Raw genomic sequence first — 22,681 nt, 5'->3', positions numbered from 1 at the left:
CTCGGAGAGACACCAGCTCTTATTTCTGGCTCTTCCCGCCTCAGACACCTTCTTGATACGCCGCTGCTAGTTTTCATCATGTTCTTGACACGCCACTTTTCAACATGTTCTTGATACTTGGTTTTCATCATAATCTTGACACGCTACTTTTCAACATGTTCTAGATACTTGGTTTTCATCATGTTCTTGACACGCTACTTTTCAACATGTTCTTGATACTTGGTTTTCATCATAATCTTGACACGCTACGTTTCAACATGTTCTAGATACGCCCCCTGCTAGTTTTCATCATGTTCTTGACACGCTACTTTTCAACATGTTCTTGATACTTGGTTTTCATCATAATCTTGACACGCTACTTTTCAACATGTTCTTGATACTTGGTTTTCATCATAATCTTGACACGCTACTTTTCAACATGTTCTTGATACTTGGTTTTCATCATAATCTTGACACATTACTTTTCAACATGTTCTTGATACTTGGTTTTCATAATAATCTTGTCACGCCACTTTTCAACATGTTCTTGATACTTGGTTTTCATCATAATCCTGACCCGCTACATTTCAACATGTTCTTGATACTTGGTTTTCAACATGTTCTTGATTCTTGGTTTTCATCATAATCTTGACACGCCACTTGTCAACATGTTCTTGATACTTGGTTTTCATCATAATCTTGACACGCCACTTTTCAACATGTTCTTGATACTTGGTTTTCATCATAATCTTGACACGCTACGTTTCAACATGTTCTTGATACTTGGTTTTCATCATAATCTTGACACGCCACTTTTCAACATGTTCTTGATACGTGGTTTTCACCATAATCTTGACACACCACTTTTCAACATGTTCTTGATACTTGGTTTTCATCATAATCTTGACAGGTCACTTTTCATCATGTTCTTGATTCTTGGTTTTCATCATAATCTTGACACGCTACTTTTCATCATGTTCTTGATTCTTGGTTTTCATCATAATCTTGACACGCTACTTTTCAACATGTTCTTGATTCGTGGTTTTCATAATAATCTTGACACGCTACTTTTCAACATGTTCTTGATTCGTGGTTTTCATCATAATCTTGACACGCTACTTTTCAACATGTTCTTAACTAGAGGGTTTGCAAAGCTGAGTGTGTAGCCAGACTGGGCGAATGACTAGATGAGTTGGGGCCCGCGGCCTGAAGTGGGTTTTTTAAACATAGGCTATCCCGATTTTTTTTCTGGGGATGGGGGCCAGCGGGCTTGGTTCAACCAGTACCTAAGGTAGTTGAGCCACTGTTGTTTCCCTAGTTATGTTGTGTACATTACACTCGGAAGGTGGGAAAAGGGGTATTTTCCAAAAACACAGCACATGTGCCAGAAGGCGACGGGGGAAACCTTGAACATTCTGATTTTGTCTTTATGATTCGGACTTGATATGGAATATGGCTTTTTAGATTTGTTACGAAAGCAAATAAATTCCGTGAAATGGAGAAAAAGTCCACAAATTACACGAAAACTTCCTTATTGTATGCCGAGATGTTTCAGATAGCGAATCCAACATCAGGACATGCTTAAAATGTGCTTGCAGTGTGTGATCTCACTGAACACGAGGAGAATGGGGCAATGAGAATATTCTACAATATAAGATATTTCTACCCAATTCCACGTGTTTTAACAAAGGTAAAAAAAAGGTCGTATTTAATTAAAAGATATTTATTTCAGGATGAATGAAGCATTTGGGCGATGTATCTACACAGGAGTAAAATGATAAACGATTCACGGCATTTAAGTTTAAAGGGATATAGCTGCCAAGCTCATAAAGCTTAAATACAGCTATATCTGTATCCGACGTTCGGTTTTTGAGAAATTAAACAAAGCAGTACAGTGATGCTTAGACTGTCATTGATTCCGGGCCAATATTAACTTTCTAACGAGCAGTTATAGTCCATGACGTCATCATATTATTATTGTTGGTGATATCTGCAAGTGAGAATGTTAATGGCGTGCAATGAAATGCCGATATGAAAAACATGTATATCCCCAAACCTAAAATGTCTTTATAAATATCACAAACGATGAGAAAAATCACATTTACAATTGAATCAATTCAACAATTTATACAATATTATTGGGGTAACAAGGGCAATAACTCCTGCCATGTGAACTGACTGAGAAGACGATTCGGTCGTGGTTACGTCTGGATTGGTTGATCCGGTAACAGGGACAGTTGTTTCACTGGCTGGCATTGATGATCCTGTAACTGGTTCTGTGGAACCGGAGGCTGGCGGTTCGGTCGAATCGGAAGCAGGTTCTGTAGGACCGGATGACGTTGGTTCTGAGGGCTCTGTTGGGCCTGATGGTTCTGTCGTTTCACTTCCTGATGTCGTATCTGGTTCCTCTGATGTTGTGTCAGGTTCTGGAGTCGTAGTCAAAGCGGCCGTAGTCGTTGGAGCGGCCGTGGTCGTTGTAGTTGGTGGTACGGTTGTTGTAGTTTCTCCAGTTTGGAAGCAGCAATATTTACTCGTCAACGTCATTTCCTACGATAAAAAAATGTTTTAAAAGAGCATTGGACTTTCTATGTGAACGCGGAAGACGTGGTGGTTTTGGGAGACAGTCTCCTGCCAACCACTTCAGTACATAGATCTCTCCAAACCAGTTTCCCCTTGTCATTAAAACAGGTTGAAAAGCGTCTATTCGTTCTGACTGTACAATAAATAGAAAGCTGTGCACGATAAAGATCCGAAGATATTTGAAAATTCCATTATATACTTACTTCGTTATCAGATCCGACCGGGTTTGGACCAGTTACGTTCAAACTTCCTTCTTCATTCGGGTCACAGACCAAAAATACTCGCATTGATCTAAACAAAACAAAAAAATAAACCAGTCATTTTCAGTCAGGTCAAAAGGTCAATTTGAAGAACGTTCAAGAGGGCTGTCGTTAGACCCTGACTGAAGCGGCTATATTAAAATTAAAAGCTAATAAATAACGGTCTACTTTTAATTTGACTGGTCTGATTGCAAATATATCAAGGGCTAGATATACCCTGACTCCTTTGCTAGATCAAGATTACATAAGTTAGCCTACCGTGGAGTATCTTCATTCGCTATAAAAGTAATGCTCAATTTATCACTCGGTTCATCGTAGAAGAAATTTGAAGACGATGGTTTTCCAATGGTATAGAAAGACGAGTTGTCGGTTTTACACCCCTAAAAAATAATTATTTATTCGTCAGTTCAACGGCAGCATTAAAACAGATTTGTGAAAAGTGATACGGATAGCTAAAAAACGTTTTATTTAATCTAAATCAACGATAAATTGTAAAAAAAATTGTCAGAAAGAGATCCGGATCGTTAAAGCAATAAAATACGACATAGTTCAGGAGGAATCCTATATACGTACAAAAGATTATACAGTGCGGAGAATTGTATGATTGGAAAGGGTCATGACATATCAGCTTCTGAGCACTCCATGGCAATCGATAATTTTTAAAAGCCGGCTTCTCTATAAAATGGTGCTTACCGAGACCCCAACACAGCCACCTTCATTGAATGCGGTACACGGGGAAAATGAATACAAATAGGTACCACTCAATTCTTCTACGTCTTTAAATCTGAAATGAAATGAAAGTTTATCCAAAAAATTAACATGACATAACGAAATACGTTCTAACATTAGACATCGCATGGAGTATTACATGCACGGGGTTAAAATTATTTAAGACACATCCCCCTACCCCCTTTTGCCAAAAAAAAAGAAACAAACCAAATCTTACCTCGGTTCATTGTTCGCTGTAGCTAATGAACTGAGATCAACCACTCCAAGTGTTCCGTTACATCTACAAGGATGTGTTTCATCTTTGGCACAGAACTGGCTTTCAACCAAACAAAAATATAAGACTGCGAAATTCAAAATTGAGAGTAAGAACTTCATGATGCTGGTTTCTGACTTCACCCGTCTTCAACGAAAATCAGCTTAAAAAGGAAGGTGGTTTTTATCTCTCATGTGATTGTGAATGTTCGATATCAGATGCTTGATTTTGTTATCTGATCAAAGGCTATCGGTTTCATTTCGAAACGGTGTTGTTTTCGAGATAAATATCGCTTTTAATTTTTTTTAAATGGAGTTTTACGTCCTTCGTTATTACACCTCATTTGGGTTATAAAGAAGTCATGTCATGCAGTGAGAAATGAGGGAAATTTTGGCCTTCAGATCGCATTTAGAATTGGCATCTGAGGTACCCGAGGACGACTTACCCACCTTAAAAATTTAACGACAGAAACCTTTTATTTTGCCAAACACATTTCTATGTAAGCATGACTTTAAGCATCTTTGAGGCGTGGTTAACACCCAAAGGTGACAACTTTGTCAAAGTAAAGTATTGATTTAGACATTTTTGATAGAGTCTGGGGCGTGGCTTACATACAGTGAAAAACTGTGAAGTAGGCTTTAATGTTACTTTCAGCATTTAGGGGGTGTGGCTTACATACAGAGCGAACTACTCTGTTGAACACTCTGTAATATCAAACTTTATGAGTTTTTGGGAGTTAGCTCTCGTGTAGAGCGAGCTACTCTGTTGAAAAAGGATCCCTGTTTAGAACTGCCTGCAGAGCCCCAATATTTATTTAAAGAAAATGATGTATTATAAATGATAATTTTTGATAACAAATAAATATACATCACACTTAATGACTGAGCTGAATATCGAACGAAATAATATATATAAACAAGCCATAAGATAGGACAAAAGATACAGGAATATAGTAGCGTATTCAGGGGGAGGGGGACTAGCCCGTAGTCCTCCCCTTGGACATGTGATAGGTCTTATTTTGAAGTTTAAAGCCCACTTAATTCTCAAAATTCATCACAGGTCATCCGAAAACCGTTGGCTTCTGGGAGTCGCTGGCATCCCCCATACCACCGGCCTCAAGGAGAGGCCTTCCCTCGGAGAGAGACCTCCTATTTTGCAAATAAAAGACCCCCCCCCCCCCGCCCCCGCCCCCAAGGCCTTCTCTAGATACGCCCATGAGTCTATAGTTTGATAGGAAGTTCATTTCCTATAGCCCCAATTGCGACATATGCTTCAGTTAGAAAAGTTTAAAACTATGCTTGGTTAACTGGCAGTTAAAAATTCCCACAAATTTTTCATAGCTTTAGAAAGTTCCCGGCATCAAAGTACCAAACTCTTTGATTGCGGTGTATAGCCTAGTTCATCTTTAACTAGATGTGTTTTCCGATTCAGCTTGTTTTGGATATTCAAAAATCGGATCCTATGAGGAAAAAATTAAATGAACCCTATTAGAGTCCCTATGTACTGGTTTGTATACTTAAGCCAAATAAAAACAAAAAAATTGAAGTTATTCGTCGTGCATTATACTAAGAAATATTCTGTCAGGATATTTGTACTAGTTGGTGCTACTCCTTTTTCGATATTCAAACGAAGACCAACAAATATTTTTTTGATACACGGTTAATAATATGCTCATAAAAGTCCTCACAATTGGATTCAAGTTCACCGGAACTCTTGTAAGACTTTAAAATGGTTCTCGATACACCTTTCTTCAGACTCGAAATGTAAGACATGGGACAAATTCGCACCAAGTCTCTTTAGCGTGTTCACAAACTTCTTTTCCTCACGACCAATCCAAGATCTCATCGCGTCCTTGACCTGGTAAGGTGTCACGTGCACGTGGATATCACAGTTCAATTGAGCCAGAGCCGTTAACGATGAGCCGTCTGTTACCCATGTATTTTTCCCGCCACTATGACCACCATCCAACCAATAGAATTGCTGGATTCTTTTAACGAATTCGTTAGACTCTTTGTCCAGAGTATCCAGTCCTACAAGTTCGTGAACTATTTGATTAAGTACGACACAACCTTTACTGAAACCAATTAGAGATAATGGATGCGGACCTGCATCGGATAAGGATAAAATATTTTGGTATAGTTTACTCAAATTGGAAATGGCACCATATTCTGTGGAATGGCTCGGACATCCAAAGTCATTTGATTCCACAAAATTATTATAAACACTAAAAGTTTTCAGGTGCATTTTTGATGGTTTGATCACCAAGACCGTAGAGCCAGGAAATTTGGAATGAATTAATTGAGCCGTGTCTTCGAGATTCCAATGAGCGTATCTTTTGTTGTCTCGGTGACTTTCCATATTTTCTTTATAATCCTATATGAAAAGAAATTGAAACTTTATTTTTTCAATCCCTGGTTTATCAGGCGTATTTTTTCAAGACTAATATATTTAGACCTACCTACCAATACTTTACCATCTTGATTCGCCATCAAATCATTCATTGGCTATCCAAATATGAAAAAGCAATCCCTGCCCCCCCCCCCCCTCCCCAACTTTCAAATTATTATCATTTAACATAGTTTTGTGCTCGGCCCCCCTCACCTGATATTTCCTATCCTATCCACTATAGGCTTAGTATTTGTCATACTTAACGTCAACAATGAATCTCGAACTAGACTTTTTCGATCATTTCACAAATTATATTCAAATTTTTCTCGGCTCCATAGAAATTTAATAAACGAGGTTTGATAAATTTACATGTGAAAAAAAAACATGATTGGTATTTTCAGCGATACTTCATTGTAGACGAACAGTAACATAATAGTTTTTTATTTCAGAAGTTTTCGGACTATCACGTATTTTGTAGTCTACTTTGACAAAAATATAATGATCATTAGCCTATTAAAAGGAAACTTCTTCAATATTGGATCAATTATCGGCTAAAAGAGACGAAACGTAGGCTTACATAGTAAAGTGGACCGGGGAGTCTGGGCTAAACAACAGTCAACATATCGAACACGGCCATTTGCAAGTCTTACCTGCACATCCCCTCCAAAATACAAAACATGTTCCTTAGACTTCTTCAAATCACCGCATATTATGACATCATTTACACGATTCAACAAGCCAGCCACCGACAGAAGCCTGCTACACGTCGACATACCCTTACAAGTAGACATTTTTTTACAGAAATTCACGTCTGCATCTTGAGAGAGTTGTCTTCTCTCGTGTGTCATGTTGCGTTCGATTGCCAACTCTGCTCTGCTCGTGTTAACTTCTCAAACAGAAGTAGACTATAATTTGATTAACTGTCCAATACATTTGTTAGACTTCACAAATGAAATGGAATACTTTTCTGTTTTAGATTTGACACCTTAACTAAGTGTTTGATGACGTCACTAATTGCGAAGGGAGTTGAGTTATGACTGTGATAAAGCATATTTTGCGATTAGTGATGTCATCTTGGGCTTAGTGGAATTGTAGGAACCACAGACGTCTGATTGAAAATTTCATTGACGCAAATTGATGCTATCAGTTTCCCCGATACACATCAAAAATTTAGAAAACCTGTTGGCAATCCCTTTAAGTAAATTTCAAAGGCCTTTCAAATTTTCCTTTCTATTGATTTGAAACTTGCCGACTGAGTGATAAAAAAGTGCATATTATGACCCAGTGCAAGGTGTGGTACCGTGTTTCTGTTTTATTCATTTTAATCCACACAATATTTACCAAAATAAACCACGTGATCTCTTAATCCCCAATATAGCTAATCTCCAACATAGCAGTTTGTCTTGCTTAAAGTGACTACATGTTATATTTTCGTCGGGGTGGAGTTTTACGTCCTAATATTGTTTTGTTCTGTATTTGTTACTCATGAGCAACTCTACGACAGTCAATATATGTCATTATTGTGTTCTAGAGTTTTACGCCCTATTATTATTTTTCATTACGATTATTGTCACTTCCACATTATATCCTCACCATGCCAAGCTATAGCCTACTTCGTTTTATATCCTTGACTGCAATAACCACTATTCTTGTATCTTGAGTTTGTAACTCCAGCGATTTGATTGGACTGTAACGAATACAGCCAACCAGAGAGAGCCCTCCACAGAAAGACTGTAATATTGTTTAAAGCCTTTTTGTCGTGGGCTCTCATTAACTGTATTCACTGGCGTACAATCCAATCAAATCGCAGCTATCGTTATTTTTTGTTTGATTTTATTAAGCTAGGGATCATCCCACATATCGTGGCTTTAAACTGGTAATGGGATTAATATGAACTTGTATATTAGTGTAAATAGATATATGTATTATAATATAAATCATCGAACGGGGCGTTATAGCGATTGTTCATAACAAGTCAACCGGGGCCATATCAGATCGTCCGTACTTCAGAATAGTTAGGGATCGTGGGTGAACGGACAAAATCATGCTGCCGACTAAAACAGTGGGAATATTTTCCAGTGATTTTATACATGATATACAGTCTCAATTACAGGTAGGTTTGTGTTTTTATCGCTTAATTTTAGGGATCCACGAACACTGAGGATCTTATACATATATTTAGTACTATATCATTTATTTTACCTGTTTCTATACAAGTGCTTATTGCATTTAAAACAATGTGCAACCACTGTAAAGGGGAAGTATGTTACAGAACAACGTTCAAATACATCGGGTTTTGTTTACAGACCCGCGGCTAGATTTGATTATTTGAAGGGGCGAGTAATATATCTGGAAGGGCAACAGTGTATGATGTGTAGTTGCAGCAATGGAATACCCCCCCCCCCCCCATGCCCTGCCCCTGCCCCTGCCCCTGCCCCTGCCCCTGCCCCTGCCTCTGCCCCTGCCCCTGCCTCTGCCCCTGCCCCTGTCCCTGTCCCTGCCCCTGCCCCTCCCCCTCTCCCAATGTAGCTACGGACCTGTTTGTAAATCTGAGTCCTTCGATATCAATACAATGTCATCCTAGTTCCACGAACTTCAATTGGTTATCGCTTTCAAAACAAAACCCTTTTCGATCCTTTATTACGACAATGATAAAGGGGTTTCAAGTTATATTATTTGCTGTAAATCAGTACATACTACCACTTTAAATAGTAAGAGTATATTAACAGATTGTATAATAATATACTATAATATAATCAGATATAAGTTATTAAGATCCGATCCGATTAATCAGTTGTATAGGATCAAACTATATTATATTATAATTATCTTACTTGTATAACAAACGTAATTTTGTTCGACAAGGGATATATATGAGCCTAATATACCACACTTATAGATTCTATTTACATATGTACATCATTCTGATTTCTAGTCTTTGTATATATGTATCAAGGGAACTTATATTATTGAGATATTGAGACAGGCAAATATAACTATTTTTCTTTTGCAGGAACCAGTAAAAGAGAAGCAGGAAACCGAAAGTATCAAAGCCAAACTAGCAGTTCTTGAAAAATGGCTGCTGCATGGCATGTCCAGATTTTCAAAGGAAAATCTCCAGATATTTCTCGGAAGACTGATGCAGTATACAGAGAAGTCGCATCTCTCGTCTGTTGGCGACATTCAACGAATACTGGTCCGCATCAAGCTCAGCTCCAATGGCAAACCATCCGATGATGAACGAAGACTATTAAACTATTTCCACAATTTTCAAAACGATATCAACCACATCAAAATCATTAAAACCAGCTTCGACGTGGAAATTTATAATTATCTTCATAAATTCTATTACAATATCGCTGCAGCTCCTGTAAGTAGTGGAAGGCAACCACGTGACTCTATGCAGACGACCAAAAATGACAGACGTCGAGTTTCGTTCGAGGCTGTGGTCGAGGAGCCGGAAGAGTCGCCTAGACTTTTAGGCGTTTCCACCTTAGACATTATCAGTGGTGACGAAAATAAGAAACTCTCCGTAATCGTCCACGAACTCACTGACATGAAGGACCGATGGGAAAATCTCTTGCCGGAAGAGGATCGGCCTATTGATGCTGATGATTTTGATCCAGATAGTGAATATGAACTTCATCATATGAGCAATTTCGAACCTTATCGACATTTGTTACGATTTGTTCCCGACATTTTCACCAAGTGTCATAAATGTATAGAACTTTCAAAACAATGGCTACGACTAGCTCATCAAGTATACCCGTCGTTACCGTTGGAACGACCCGAGACCCCAAGATCGGAAGTGGATAGGGTACAGGCTTCTATCACTGCACCTTCTCCTGGATTAAAATCGCGATCGGCGAGACCCCAGCTCGAATCCAGTACCCCCGTGGTCCCATCTCAAACTGCGCGACCAGCTCGGCCTTTCACATCCAAACCCAGAAGAAGCTCGACTGCGTCCACATCTTCAACTCGCCAAAGAATCTTCATCAAGAAACCTCGAGTAGCAAAATACAAACCCGAACAAGCTATTGTTCAGCCACATATTTTCGTAGATGATAGTGATTTAAAACTAGACCTTGGTACTGCTAGAAGTGATGATGCCAACTCCGAAACAAGCAATTTCCAAGAACCCAACACGCCAATGCGAAATGCAACACTGGGGAAAACGTCAAGAACAAGCAATGGAATAGACGGGAACACGTGTAGAATAGATCAACCGAGACTACATTCATCAAAAACAACCAGGATCAATGTCTCGAGAGAACCAGACGAGCACAGCAGTGGGAATTCTAGGGAAAGGACCTTAGATAGTGTAGATAGAGATTATTTCAAGATTCCAGACGATGGATCTGGAGTTTCCGTGTTAACGGGGTCGTTTTCTGGTTCTGATCCTTCACGATCGCCGAGTCCGGAACCTTCGCCGCTCACTGAAAATGGCTACAATTATTTAGTGATCAAGCTTCGTGAGACTAGTCGAAACATTGATGATTTGGAGGCGAACTTGAGTAACTACCGATGTGAGCTGGATAGCTTGCATTCTCGAGGAGAACGCTTAATGGTTTTAAAATCGAAACACAAGTCCATCAAACAACGTCTGGATGATGTGAAGCGAGCGCACCATTTTGATCAAATCCGATTAAAGGAAAACCAGAAGATCTTCGAATCTGCTATTAGTGGTACGTCCAAATATTTCGATCTCCAGCGCAATATGGAACAGTTAAAGCATCGATTGCAAGTGGGTGAGAGCGAAATGAAGATGTTACGTTTTCAGGTTGTGGTACTCGATCAGGATTACGAGCTGGAATCCGAAATCAATCCGAATTTTGAATCCTTTGCAACCGATCTGAAAGCAGACATTTTGGAATCTGAGAAGCTGTTGGAAGAAGAGCGACACGAGAAGCGACAGTTGGAGAAAGAGTTGGCAATGACGAGTCCGTCCAGTCTCGAAAGGAGTCACCCAGTCCATAAGGGACCTCATAGCTCTGCGTTACAGAGTTTATCTCGTTTATCAGAGCCGCTGTCAGAGTTGGAGTACGGGTCTCTGAAATCTGGCAGTCGAGAGACCATAAGTGACAGATATGAAGCTGTGACCTTATCGCCTTCTACTCCAGATAAACAACTCGCGTCAACTTTGGCTTGGGACCCACAACAACTGTAACACCAGACTTTGTATACACGAAAGCCAAAGTTTCGACTTGATACGAAGTGAAATAAAACATAGGATAATGCAATAGTCTCTTTTTAAATATTTGAATGAATTATCTCCCTTTAACTAGTTCGATGTCTGAATTGTATTATGTATTGAAAGTAGACATTAACCAACCGAACTATGGCATCAACAAATTTTACATACCTAGAAGTGGAAAGAGAATAGGGGACAGGGGGGAGGAGGGAGGGCAGGTGTCAAACGCACTACACTAAATCGCTAAGCGGACGGCATTCACTATTTTCAAACAAAAAATCCGCACTTCCTTTAGCACCTGTAGAAGCAGATGTCAATAATTCAATTCACTATCGACAACAGTATTAGATGTTGATTGGACCATAGTCTCATAAAAGCACAGCCCAGGGTAAAAAAAAGCCAAAAGATTTTTAATAAATAAAGTGTAAGCTAAGAGTTTCGAAAAATAGATATGTTGATTAACATTTTATTATTTCTTATGGTAAAGATAGTGGACCACAGCCATATACGCCCACCACGGCATGCGGATGGTAAATATTTAAGATTTTGGGGCAAGGGCAATAACTCTGCTTCTAACAGTTGAAAATAGCTCAAATTCGAACTTGATCTTCGATTTGTGAATATGTATACACATACCGAATTTCATTCGATTCCATCAAAAAATCTAGTTGTTAGAGCGTTTACAAGCAAATGTTGACGGACGGACGGACCGACGGGGGTGCCGACAATATACGCCCACGTCCATGTGGGCGTATAAAAATGTGGAAATTAACAAAAAATTGCCTTCTTCTATTGATGTTAACACTACTCACGTTAACAATATATCACCTAACGATAAATTAACCCACTATCATGTCATTATGTCAGCTCTATTCAAATCATTAGGCAAAATGTGTTCACTTACTTAGCCAAAAAATTTGGACTGATTGTAGACAAAGTATCTAGCACGCATTTTTGTTTATTGTATTCGAATCTTTAGACAAAATGTGTTCACTAATTTAAACAAGCTTAATGCCACATCTGTCTCGCCACTATGTTGAACAACAAATTAATGTCAAACTTGTAATCACGGTATTGACGCAAAAGACGGATTAATATATTCATAAGTTGTCATCACTTACAAGCTGCATTCCAATCGTTGGGTAAGTTGTGTTCACTAAAATACAGAAACAAGGACCACAGTCTATAGCAGGGGTTTTCAGCCCATTTCTTTCCATTACCCCTTTCCCCTATAAATCCTTACTATTTCGTGATTTTCTCTGAAGTTTTCCCTGCAATCGTTTTTGCATGTCAGAGAATATAGCCTGACTGATTAGAACACCTTAAAATATCATTGTCTTAAAGAATAATATACTGGACTGCAAATCGACTGATTACCCACCTAAAATTTCTAAATTGCCCCCTTACCCCCCGGGTGTATAGTGCCAAAGTATACTTGAAACTAAATAGTGTTCACTGATGATACAAACAAGACATAACAATATAATAATCAACTATATTCGAAAAATCGAGAAAGAAGTGTTCACATAGATAGGTATAAACAATAACGTCAGTTACATTCGATTAATTGGCTAAAATGTGATCAGAAAGTTTGATTGTGTCCTTTACATTCGTATATCAAGGAAAATGTGTTCACGGATTTACCCCGAATTAGGACAAAGAAATGTTAATATCATTAGTAAGGTGAACAGCCTTAAGAATTTTTACATTATTATACTTTTTCCTGTTTTTTTCAAATGAAATTTTCCGATATACATTTCTATCAAATGATTTTTTGAATTTTATTTCAAAATGACTGTTTTTTTAACACTAGTAATAAAAAGGACGGAAGCGGTATTTTTTTAACCAATCATACTTTAATCTTAGAAATTTGTTAGTTAAACTAATCGGTAATAGTGTTCACAGCTCACTGTCTAATTTTGACCCTTCAAATCCACGTGTGTCCAGAAATTATCCGCGTTTGAAAGTTAAAAAGACGAATCGTCTTATTTTGAGACACTACCATATACAGAAAAAAACATCTATCGAAATAGGAAGAAATTGATAGTTTGAGATATTTTTGAAGGAATTATGCAATTTTCGTACATTTCTATTAATTCTGAAGACTATGTACATATATATCCAGAACTCAAATCAACCCCAGAAAATGGCGCATCTGTCCCTTTAATATTGATTTTTTTTACACAAAATATGACGTACCGTTCCACTAGGCCTATTTGTATTCAACATAAATTGAAATACTTAATAGGGTTATGTATTTTTTTCCGAAAATATTGAAAAGTGTTTTGTCATCCGATAAATGTTAAAAGTACTTAAAACTGAATATTAATGAACTATATTCATGCTAATTAGTGAACAAGTGTCTAATTAAGAAAAATCCATGGTCATGTCATGTCAATTGAGATTATCTTAAAAACTAGTCATAGTTATATTTACTATGTTGAATGCAAGAAGTTTTAGTTATTTGACGAAGTCAGGCTAGAAGTTAGGTGAGTAATATTGCCATTTTCATTGAAATTGTTAATTTTATACATTTGCCCAAAATGAAATTAAGTAAATCCAATGTTTTCAGAGATACCGTCTTCGCACAATATTGTCGCTTATTTGAAATTTAACGACTTGTAAAACCAAATTCAAAATATCGACTTTATAGTCTGACTTTGTGTTGAAAAAAGTGTGTTTTCGTAAGATTGAATTTAAACTTATAAGAAACACTTCTAAAAATTGAAAGCAAAAAGAATTTGTTTATATTTTTATCAGCACAAGAACTAATCACCTTATTAAAATAATTAGCAACAAAAGATTTCTGCAAATTTCGATAAATTAATTCTAAGATAAATCTATGCTAAATAAATAAATCTATGCTATTAACATCTACGATAATGAGGTAAATTCACGTTAATAAGATAACTCTATATTATTGTTTACTAGATAAATCTATGCTAATGAAATAAATCTATGCTATTATAACGTAGATAAATTATGCTATTAGTAAGTATGCTAATAAGATAAATCTATGCTAATAAGATAAATCTACGATAATGAGGTAAATTCACGTTAATAAGATAACTCTATGTAATTGTTTACTAGATAAATCTATGCTAATGAAATAAATCTATGCTATTAACATAAATAAATAAGATAAATCTACGATAATGAGGTAAATTCACGTTAACAAGATAACTCTATGTTATTGTTTAGTAGATAAATCTATGCTAATGAAATAAATCTATGCTATTATAACGTAGATAAATTATACTATTAGTAAGTATGCTATTAAGATAAATAAATAAGATAAATCTACGATAATGAGGTAAATTCACGTTAATAAGATAACTCTATGTAATTGTTTACTAGATAAATCTATGCTAATGAAATAAATCTGTGCTATTATAACGTAGATAAATTATGCTATTAGTAAGTACGCTAATAAAATAAATCTATGATAATGAGATAAATCTATGATAATGAGATAAATCTATGTTAATGAAATAAATCTATGCTATTATAACGTAGATAAATTATGCTATTAGTAAGTATGCTAATAAGATAAATCTATGATAATGAGATAAATCTATGATTATGAAATAAATCTATGCTATTATAACGTAGATAAATTATGCTATTAGTAAGTATGCTTAAAAGATAAATCTATGATAATGAGATAAATCTATGATAATGAAATAAATCTATGCTATTATAACGTAGATAAATTATGCTATTAGTAAGTATGCTAATAAAATAAATCTATGATAATGAGATAAATCTATGATAATGAAATAAATCTATGCTATTATAACGTAGATAAATTATACTATTAGTAAGTATGCTATTAAGATAAATAAATAAGATAAATCTACGATAATGAGGTAAATTCACGTTAATAAGATAAATCTATATTATTGTTTACTAGATAAATCTATGCTAATGAAATAAATCTGTGCTATTATAACGTAGATAAATTATGCTATTAGTAAGTTCGCTAATAAAATAAATCTATGATAATGAGATAAATCTATGATAATGAGATAAATCTATGCTAATGAAATAAATCTATGCTATTATAACGTAGATAAATTATGCTATTAGTAAGTACGCTAATAAAATAAATCTATGATAATGAGATAAATCTATGCTAATGAAATAAATCTATGCTATTATAACGTAGATAAATTATGCTATTAGTAAGTATGCTAATAAGATAAATCTATGATAATGAGATAAATCTATGATAATGAGATAAATCTATGATAATGAGATAAATCTATGCTAATGAAATAAATCTATGCTATTATAACATAGATAAATTATGCTTTAAGTAAGTATGCTAATAAAATAAATCTATGCTAATAAGATAATTCTATGATAATGAGATAAAATCACGTTAATAAGATAACTCTATGTAATTGTTTAGTAGATAAATCTATGCTAATGAAATAAATCTATGCTATCATAACGTAGATAAATTATGCTATTAGTAAGTATGCTAATAAGATAAATCTATGATAATGAGATAAATCTATGATAATGAGATAAATCTATGATAATGAGATAAATTCACGTTAATAAGATAAATCTATGCTAATAAGATAAATCTATGCTAATAAGATAAATCTATGCTAATAAGATAAATCTATGCTAATAAGATAAATCTATGCTATTATAACGTAGATAAATTATGCTATTAGTAAGTATGCTAATGAGATAAATCTATGCTAATAAGATAAATCTATGATAATGAGATAAATTCACGTTAATAAGATAACTCTATGTTATTGTTTACTAGATAAATCTATTATAAGATACATTTATGCTAATGAGATAAATTCATGTTAATTAGTGAACCACGAATCAGATTAATTATTTCGCTGATGACGTCAGTGTCACTGACATTCAATGTCATTCCAGATTTGAAATCTGTTCATAACCTGACCGATATATATTTCATATTCTAAAACATTTGAGTCATTAGGAATTCAAATGCCAGTCAATTCGTTGAAACGAAATTTGAAAATAAAATTTTGAAATGATGATAGTTAGAAAATATTTATTCTTACTCAAAATTGGAGAGAAAGAATTATGACAGAAAGCGATTTCATATGGTAATCCGAAAACAAAACTGTAACAATTTCGTTAGAACGTAATTTGTTTCAGCCTATTGTAACAAAATGAAGTTAAACAATAACAGCCAGTTGTAATGAAATTAAGAAGAGTTCCCGAGAAATTGAAAGAATGGAACGCTAGAACGAAATTCAGAAGAGTACCTTAGAGGTGATATTAAGAATTTGTTACAACGAAATTATTCAGCTACCGGTGAGTGTTTGAAATTTTCAAAGGTTAAGTCTCCAAATTTCCAAATATCTCTAGTGCTTTTTGTTTATATGGGATGAGCTCTTGTCTTGGCTTGGTGCAGAAGAATAGAACGTAAAACTCCATTCATTTCATTTAGATGTTAAGAAAGGCAAATAAATCTAAAAACTTTGCTATAATAAATAGGTTTTATTTACAAAATAAATTAATATCGCCTTATATACAAATACAGAAAAAATATAAATAATATATATATATATATATAACACAATACAAATAAATACTTCAACAATATTCACGACAATACAATTTGTATTTAATCTTTAATATCAACATCAAAATAGCACCTAAATTACAACATTGCAGTAATTATAACATTACAACACAACATTGCAGTAATTATAACATTACAAACTTTGCAGTATTTCTTTGCAATATCATAAGATGAAAATTGTAACATTACAATTAACATAGCATTAACAAAACACAAACAACATAGCATCACATTTGGTATTTAATATTATGACTTAATTGGGTTTTTTTTCACCAACATCAACAAATATATTGCACTATTATCATAACGTACATAGCATACGTTGAGCACTACGATCTTTAGTTTTAGAGGTAGAAAAAGCACTGATATATTGTTCTTTCCTCCTTGATAAAAGAGTGCAGACTTGTAAAGGGAGGTAACTATGTCATGACTATTTGATGTTACTCGTATTGTTTCATTGTGGCCATTAATTCCCCAGGGGCTGGTGTCTTCGGTTCGAAACCTTATTTGATATTAAGCCTTCCAGATGATTTCTCGGACTACTTCCGGTTTCACGTTTCTTCTCGTCTGACCTTTAATCAAAGGTCACCACCACCGACATTCTGAATCTGTACGGAACAGTGGAATGATAGATGCGCCTACTGGCAAGGCACCATGGATAATTGGTATTTTCAGCCTTCCGATGGCATTCTTGGTACGTCGTCTACGTTTTTGGACACTTCTCTGGAGAAATACATCTGTTTTTGTATAAAACAGCACCATTTTGGCAGACGCAACCTGGGGAACATTTCTTGGAACAGCTTCCGTCTGGTTTGTTGCTGGAACAGGTTTTGGGACAGGCTGGTGCACATAATGAGTAGTAAGCGCCTTTGGGACAATTCTTTTGTGGAGCTGAAAAAACAAAGAGAAAACAATAAATATTTTGTAAACAAAGTAAACATTATGATAAAATTCCCCAGGGGCTTTAAACAACGAACATTATTAGAGAATCCACTGACTGTAAACATGTGTTTTGGATACCTGAGAACTTTGATCGCTTCCATATTCGATTTGCGTCCAAGGCACTTAATTCCCTAGTGGAAAATTACACTGGCAGTGCTTGATGAGGTCTCAAAATAAAGTGATAGCAGGTGTTGATGATGCTACATACCTTTGCAATTTGAAACTTTCTCCCACTTCACTTTATGGCCAGCTCGTTTACATTCGTGGGCGTAGGCTTGGATGGATTCACAGGAGCATTTCTTTCCATGGGGGCAATCACACATGTCGGTAACACAGGAAGTGACGTAAGGAGTCACGTCGACAACTCGTCGACAGGATGAGAAAGCGCGGGAATAAAGGACACTGCATTCTTTGTTGGCTCGAACTTTGGCTTTGAAGTCTTTATCACAAATAGATTGGAGATTCTTAACTTTTGGTTGGGTCTTGCAGGCTTTCTTACTTCCAATTCTCCAGGAATTTCCGAATTCTTCACCTCGTAGATAATTCTTCCCCTTGCGACCGATCAGATCGTCGGTTTCGAGTCCATTGTAGTTTCCACACAGCCCACAGAGTCGGTTCTTGTATTTTCTACTGGCAGTGACTTCCAGGAAACTGTCACCATCCCAGACAACCTTTAGACCAATATCAGCCCGGAATGTTACAGAATGACCTTCACGACGAATGCTGAATTTTCCCGGAATGGTGTAAGGAAGCTGAACTCGACGGCGGTTGATTTTGATGAGTAGATTTTGACGAAAGCTGATTCTTGTATCTCCCATTAACACTACGACCATCTGAGTCCAAGCAAAACCACTGGATAACCGCACACCATTCTTCACTTTGATAGTAAAATCTTTGCCTTGACAATCTTGACTCAACATGTATTTACAGGTACCTTGGAAGTTATACATCTTTCCGTCGAAGGTTCTATAATGGGGGTCACCAAAAACTCGGCATACGGCATCATCTAAAATATGGAATTTAAATATTAAGAAACAACCGAAACGAATTATAAAATAAATACAATTTACTCAGAATAGCATAAAAATCATAACAAATATTTTTGGTCAAATTGCAAATTAGAGATGAAAATTGAAAAACTTACGTTCAACACATTTAGGACAACATTCACCAGGTTGAAATTGAAGTTTATAGCCATTGGGACACGACAGTGAATTGTTGCACCTTTCTCTTTGACAGTAGGTTACTCCATTTTGACAAGAACATTGGGTACACATTCTGGGTTGCCACTTTGATCGATGCTGAAAAATAAAATAAAATTAAATAATGAAATGAAATGAAAATGTTTTGAAATATGAAATGAAATTTAAATATACTAATGAAATGAATTTAAATATACTAATGAAATGAATTTAAATATACTGATGAAATGAATTTAAATATACTAATGAAATGAATTTAAATATACTAATGAAATGAATTTAAATATACTGATGAAATGAATTTAAATATACTGATGAAATGAATTTAAATATACTAATGAAATGAATTTAAATATACTAATGAAATGAATTTAAATATTCTGATGAAATGAATTTAATTATACTAATGAAATGAATTTAAATATACTGATGAAATGAATTTAAATATACTAATGAAATGAATTTAAATATACTAATGAAATGAATTTAAATATTCTGATGAAATGAAATTAAAAAAAATACTAATGAAATGAATTTAAATATACTAATGAAATGAATTTAATTATACTAATGAAATGAATTTAAATATACTATTGAAATGAATTTAAAAAATACTAATGAAATGAAATAAAGTACACTAATGATGAAATGAAATGAAAAATTGTAGCAGCATGAAAAAGAGACTTACCATGTGAATTTTTCCATCATATAAACAATTTCTTTTGGGTTCACAAACTTGACAGCTGCCTTTCTGTACTCGCTCTTCTACTGGACATGCTACGGGAGGGCAGGTTGCTTTTTCACAAATAACTGTTCCTTTCTGAAATTAAAAAATAAATTAAAAATCAAATCAAAGTGTTACAAATATTTCAAAATTCATAAATTTATAATTAAGACCAGAAAGCGAATTTGATTTTATTTCTGAGTTTTGTTTTTTCAAATGCCAATCTTGAAGTGCGATACAAAATTTTTTGATTAAATTGATAAGCCACTTACCGTACAGGTACATCTTGTTTCGGATTTAGGTTCAAAAGAAAAACCATCCACATAAACACGTTTAGCGAAATAACAGGCACCAGGGAAGTCAAAAATCTTTCTCATTCCTGCAATTAAAAACGAAATGGAATATTTAGAAAAATATCACTATGAAAGTGAGTTAAAATATCAAAAAAACAAATAAAAATGAAAAACCAAGTGGTAATGACATCAGGTGATTTTGTTCTTCCCTTGAAAACATTTCGAAAATTCATTTAAGGTCGTTTGAAAGGAATTCGATTTATTTTCTCGATAAGAAAATATCAAAGTCATATCTTAAATTGGAAATCTTCAGATCGACATCTGAAGTAAATCAATTAATTAAAACGTTCGACGTAAATCGAAAAAGTTTTTTAAATTAATTACATACCTTTGCATTTTGGGCAACATTCGCCTTTTGGTTGGTAAATGACTTCATCGGGACAATTCAAAACAGGGCAAGCTCTTTTCATACAAGTAACACTTCCTTTCTTAAAAAAAAAAAAAAAAAAAAATAATTAAAAAAATTGTCAAACATGGGTTTTTTAGACTCGCAGATTCGACATAAAATGATTTTGAAAATTTATATCTTGAGCTACGATTAAAAATATTTTCACTTACCCTACACTTGCATTCAACACATGGATCAGATGCGAGGGCAAATTTTTCACCATTTTTTCTGTCGGCACCGTCAAAATGGCAACCTAAAATTAGAAAACAGGGGTTAATATTTAACATTAATATTATTTCGGAATGAATTTATCTGTATGCTGATGCGTAATTTGCACGTTCATGCACGTAATTAGTATTTGAACGTTGATAAAACGAAAGTAGCAATATGGAATAGAGCAAGAAAGGTCTAATGCCTTATCTCACTCGATGATTGAGTCTACTCTAAGAAATCAGATAAAATCCCAAAACGTGTCTAATGAGCGAAATAAAATCTTTTGATGTGAAATTTAGAACTGATCATCAAATGTATTTCGTTTTTCTGACGTTGGAAAGGAGGTGAGGAGATGCTGGGTTTCTGTAAACAACGTAAACATCCAAAACTCCTTAAATGCCCCAAAGTCAAAGACTTCTTCTAGAGTTTCTAACTCAGTGTCTCTTATTCTCTTGACATCCTTAGCCATATTTTATGTACGGTTGATCTTTACAAGTCATTAAGTGGACATTAGGTGGACTAGGGGTGGACAATAAACGAAAAGGACACCGGAGAAGGGTAAACAGACTCCCCTTTCACTGCCAACAATGGACCGCCCATTTAGTCCCAAATAAAACCAAACATAAGTTGAACTTTTCAAAACTCGTTATGATAAAATATCGTATACAGTTTCGTATTTTCTACTTTTCCGACTGGTTTTTTGCACTGCTTGACATTTTATGAGAGGGCAAACCTTTATTAACGTCATCTCGAGAATAAATATCACCCGTCAAACTCTCGTTCGAGTTAGAAACCGAATTTTATCATAAAGCTGGTTGATCGATAGATTTGTACTTTGACCTTGACCCCTTAGTCTCGTCTGCATCCCGTTTCTATGACATTACGTGATGCACGACCAGACGACATCCAGATTCCAGCTGACCATCTGTTTGTCTCGATTATTTGATCAGGACTACCGATATCGATCTTGAGTGTCCAGGCTCTAATGTTCACAAAGTGAAAGTTGAAAATTGAGTTCTTACCTTTGCAAGACGGACAACATTGTCGTTTTCGTTTGATCGGATTGGAACAGGGAACGTGGCATTGGACTTTGGATTTAGTAATGACTCCAGCCTAAAAGAAAATAAAAGAAAAATATATTAGAAAGCTTGTTTCTTTCACTATTTCAAAAATCGGAAATTCATTTTCGAATTAAACCTACAACTTATATCTTACATTCAGCTTAGAGGTTCACATGATGAAAATAAAAAAGGTTTGATCTAAAGGTATACGGGTACACCAATATCATGTTTATTGCTTGGTAACATATGCTTTAGCTGGTATAATCATACATCTCGATCGTTTTTTAAGACCAAATAATTATAGAGATTTCAGCTCGCCCCATTCACCATAGCTAAATATATTCTTTACACATAAAACACGAGGTTCATTTGATAGTCTCTCGCGTTTCGACACCATTCATCAATAAGCCGAATATAACAATCAGTTTTAGATTTTTTAATCTGACTGATATCAGAACCGGATTCATTCCCAAATGATGGATGACTCGTCTCCGTTTTAGAGAATTAATCAAAATTAAAACCACAAAAAATCTGGTGATTCTTCAATTGTGGTTTGTGGAGAACATAATTGAAATTGTTATCAAGGTTTATTTTTGGGTGGCGTGTGCTTAAACATCATTTACATTGCAACGTAATTTGAGAATACAAAAGGGGTTTAAGTCAGGGCGGTGCTCTTTCCTCTTGTTCATTACATCATTTCACAAATGATATAGAGACCCATGTTATTTGGTGGCATTTGTTAATTCAATTGTTTGCAATTTGACAAATTACCTTATTTAAATGATGAAAATGTTGAATGTTTGGGAAAGTATGTTGACCAGCAAACCTCTAATT

General features: G+C 35.1%; 4 protein-coding genes across 4 annotated transcripts in view; 1 reads left to right on the top strand and 3 right to left on the bottom strand.

Moving 5' to 3' along the window:
* Positions 1-1,689: 1,689 nt before the first annotated feature.
* On the bottom strand, positions 1,690-3,991 carry LOTGIDRAFT_236219 (hypothetical protein). Its single transcript, XM_009066508.1, has 5 exons — positions 3,766-3,991; positions 3,513-3,603; positions 3,078-3,199; positions 2,763-2,850; positions 1,690-2,526 (listed from the first exon to the last, which is right to left on the bottom strand). Exons 1-5 carry the CDS (start codon positions 3,921-3,923, stop codon positions 2,092-2,094), a joined length of 894 nt encoding a protein of 297 aa, XP_009064756.1. The 5' UTR covers positions 3,924-3,991; the 3' UTR covers positions 1,690-2,091.
* A 1,511-nt stretch (positions 3,992-5,502) lies between these two features.
* Positions 5,503-6,159, bottom strand: LOTGIDRAFT_131973 (hypothetical protein; the record flags this gene model as incomplete). The annotated part of the gene is made up of 1 exon (XM_009066507.1): positions 5,503-6,159. One exon carries the CDS (start codon positions 6,157-6,159, stop codon positions 5,503-5,505), a length of 657 nt encoding a protein of 218 aa, XP_009064755.1.
* A 2,074-nt stretch (positions 6,160-8,233) lies between these two features.
* Positions 8,234-11,356, top strand: LOTGIDRAFT_168620 (hypothetical protein; the record flags this gene model as incomplete). The annotated part of the gene is made up of 2 exons (XM_009066506.1): positions 8,234-8,302; positions 9,203-11,356. 2 exons carry the CDS (start codon positions 8,234-8,236, stop codon positions 11,354-11,356), a joined length of 2,223 nt encoding a protein of 740 aa, XP_009064754.1.
* Positions 11,357-17,667: 6,311 nt separating this feature from the next.
* The window catches only part of LOTGIDRAFT_168619 (hypothetical protein), a gene marked incomplete at both ends in the record, with an annotated part of 14,481 nt that continues 9,467 nt past the window's right edge, over positions 17,668-22,681 (bottom strand). Inside the window, 8 exons of the mRNA XM_009066505.1 lie at positions 17,668-17,855; positions 18,115-18,912; positions 19,051-19,207; positions 19,797-19,928; positions 20,105-20,211; positions 20,514-20,613; positions 20,744-20,826; positions 21,809-21,899. Of these exons, the coding sequence (XP_009064753.1) occupies positions 17,668-17,855; positions 18,115-18,912; positions 19,051-19,207; positions 19,797-19,928; positions 20,105-20,211; positions 20,514-20,613; positions 20,744-20,826; positions 21,809-21,899 (1,656 nt within the window). The remainder of the gene's footprint in view (positions 17,856-18,114; positions 18,913-19,050; positions 19,208-19,796; positions 19,929-20,104; positions 20,212-20,513; positions 20,614-20,743; positions 20,827-21,808; positions 21,900-22,681) is intronic.

Source organism: Lottia gigantea, assembly GCF_000327385.1.
Source record: "Lottia gigantea unplaced genomic scaffold LOTGIsca_77, whole genome shotgun sequence".
Taxonomy (NCBI): Eukaryota; Metazoa; Mollusca; class Gastropoda; family Lottiidae; genus Lottia; species Lottia gigantea.
The sequence above is the reverse complement of the archived record's forward strand: the minus strand, read 5'-3'. Positions and strand labels throughout refer to the sequence as shown.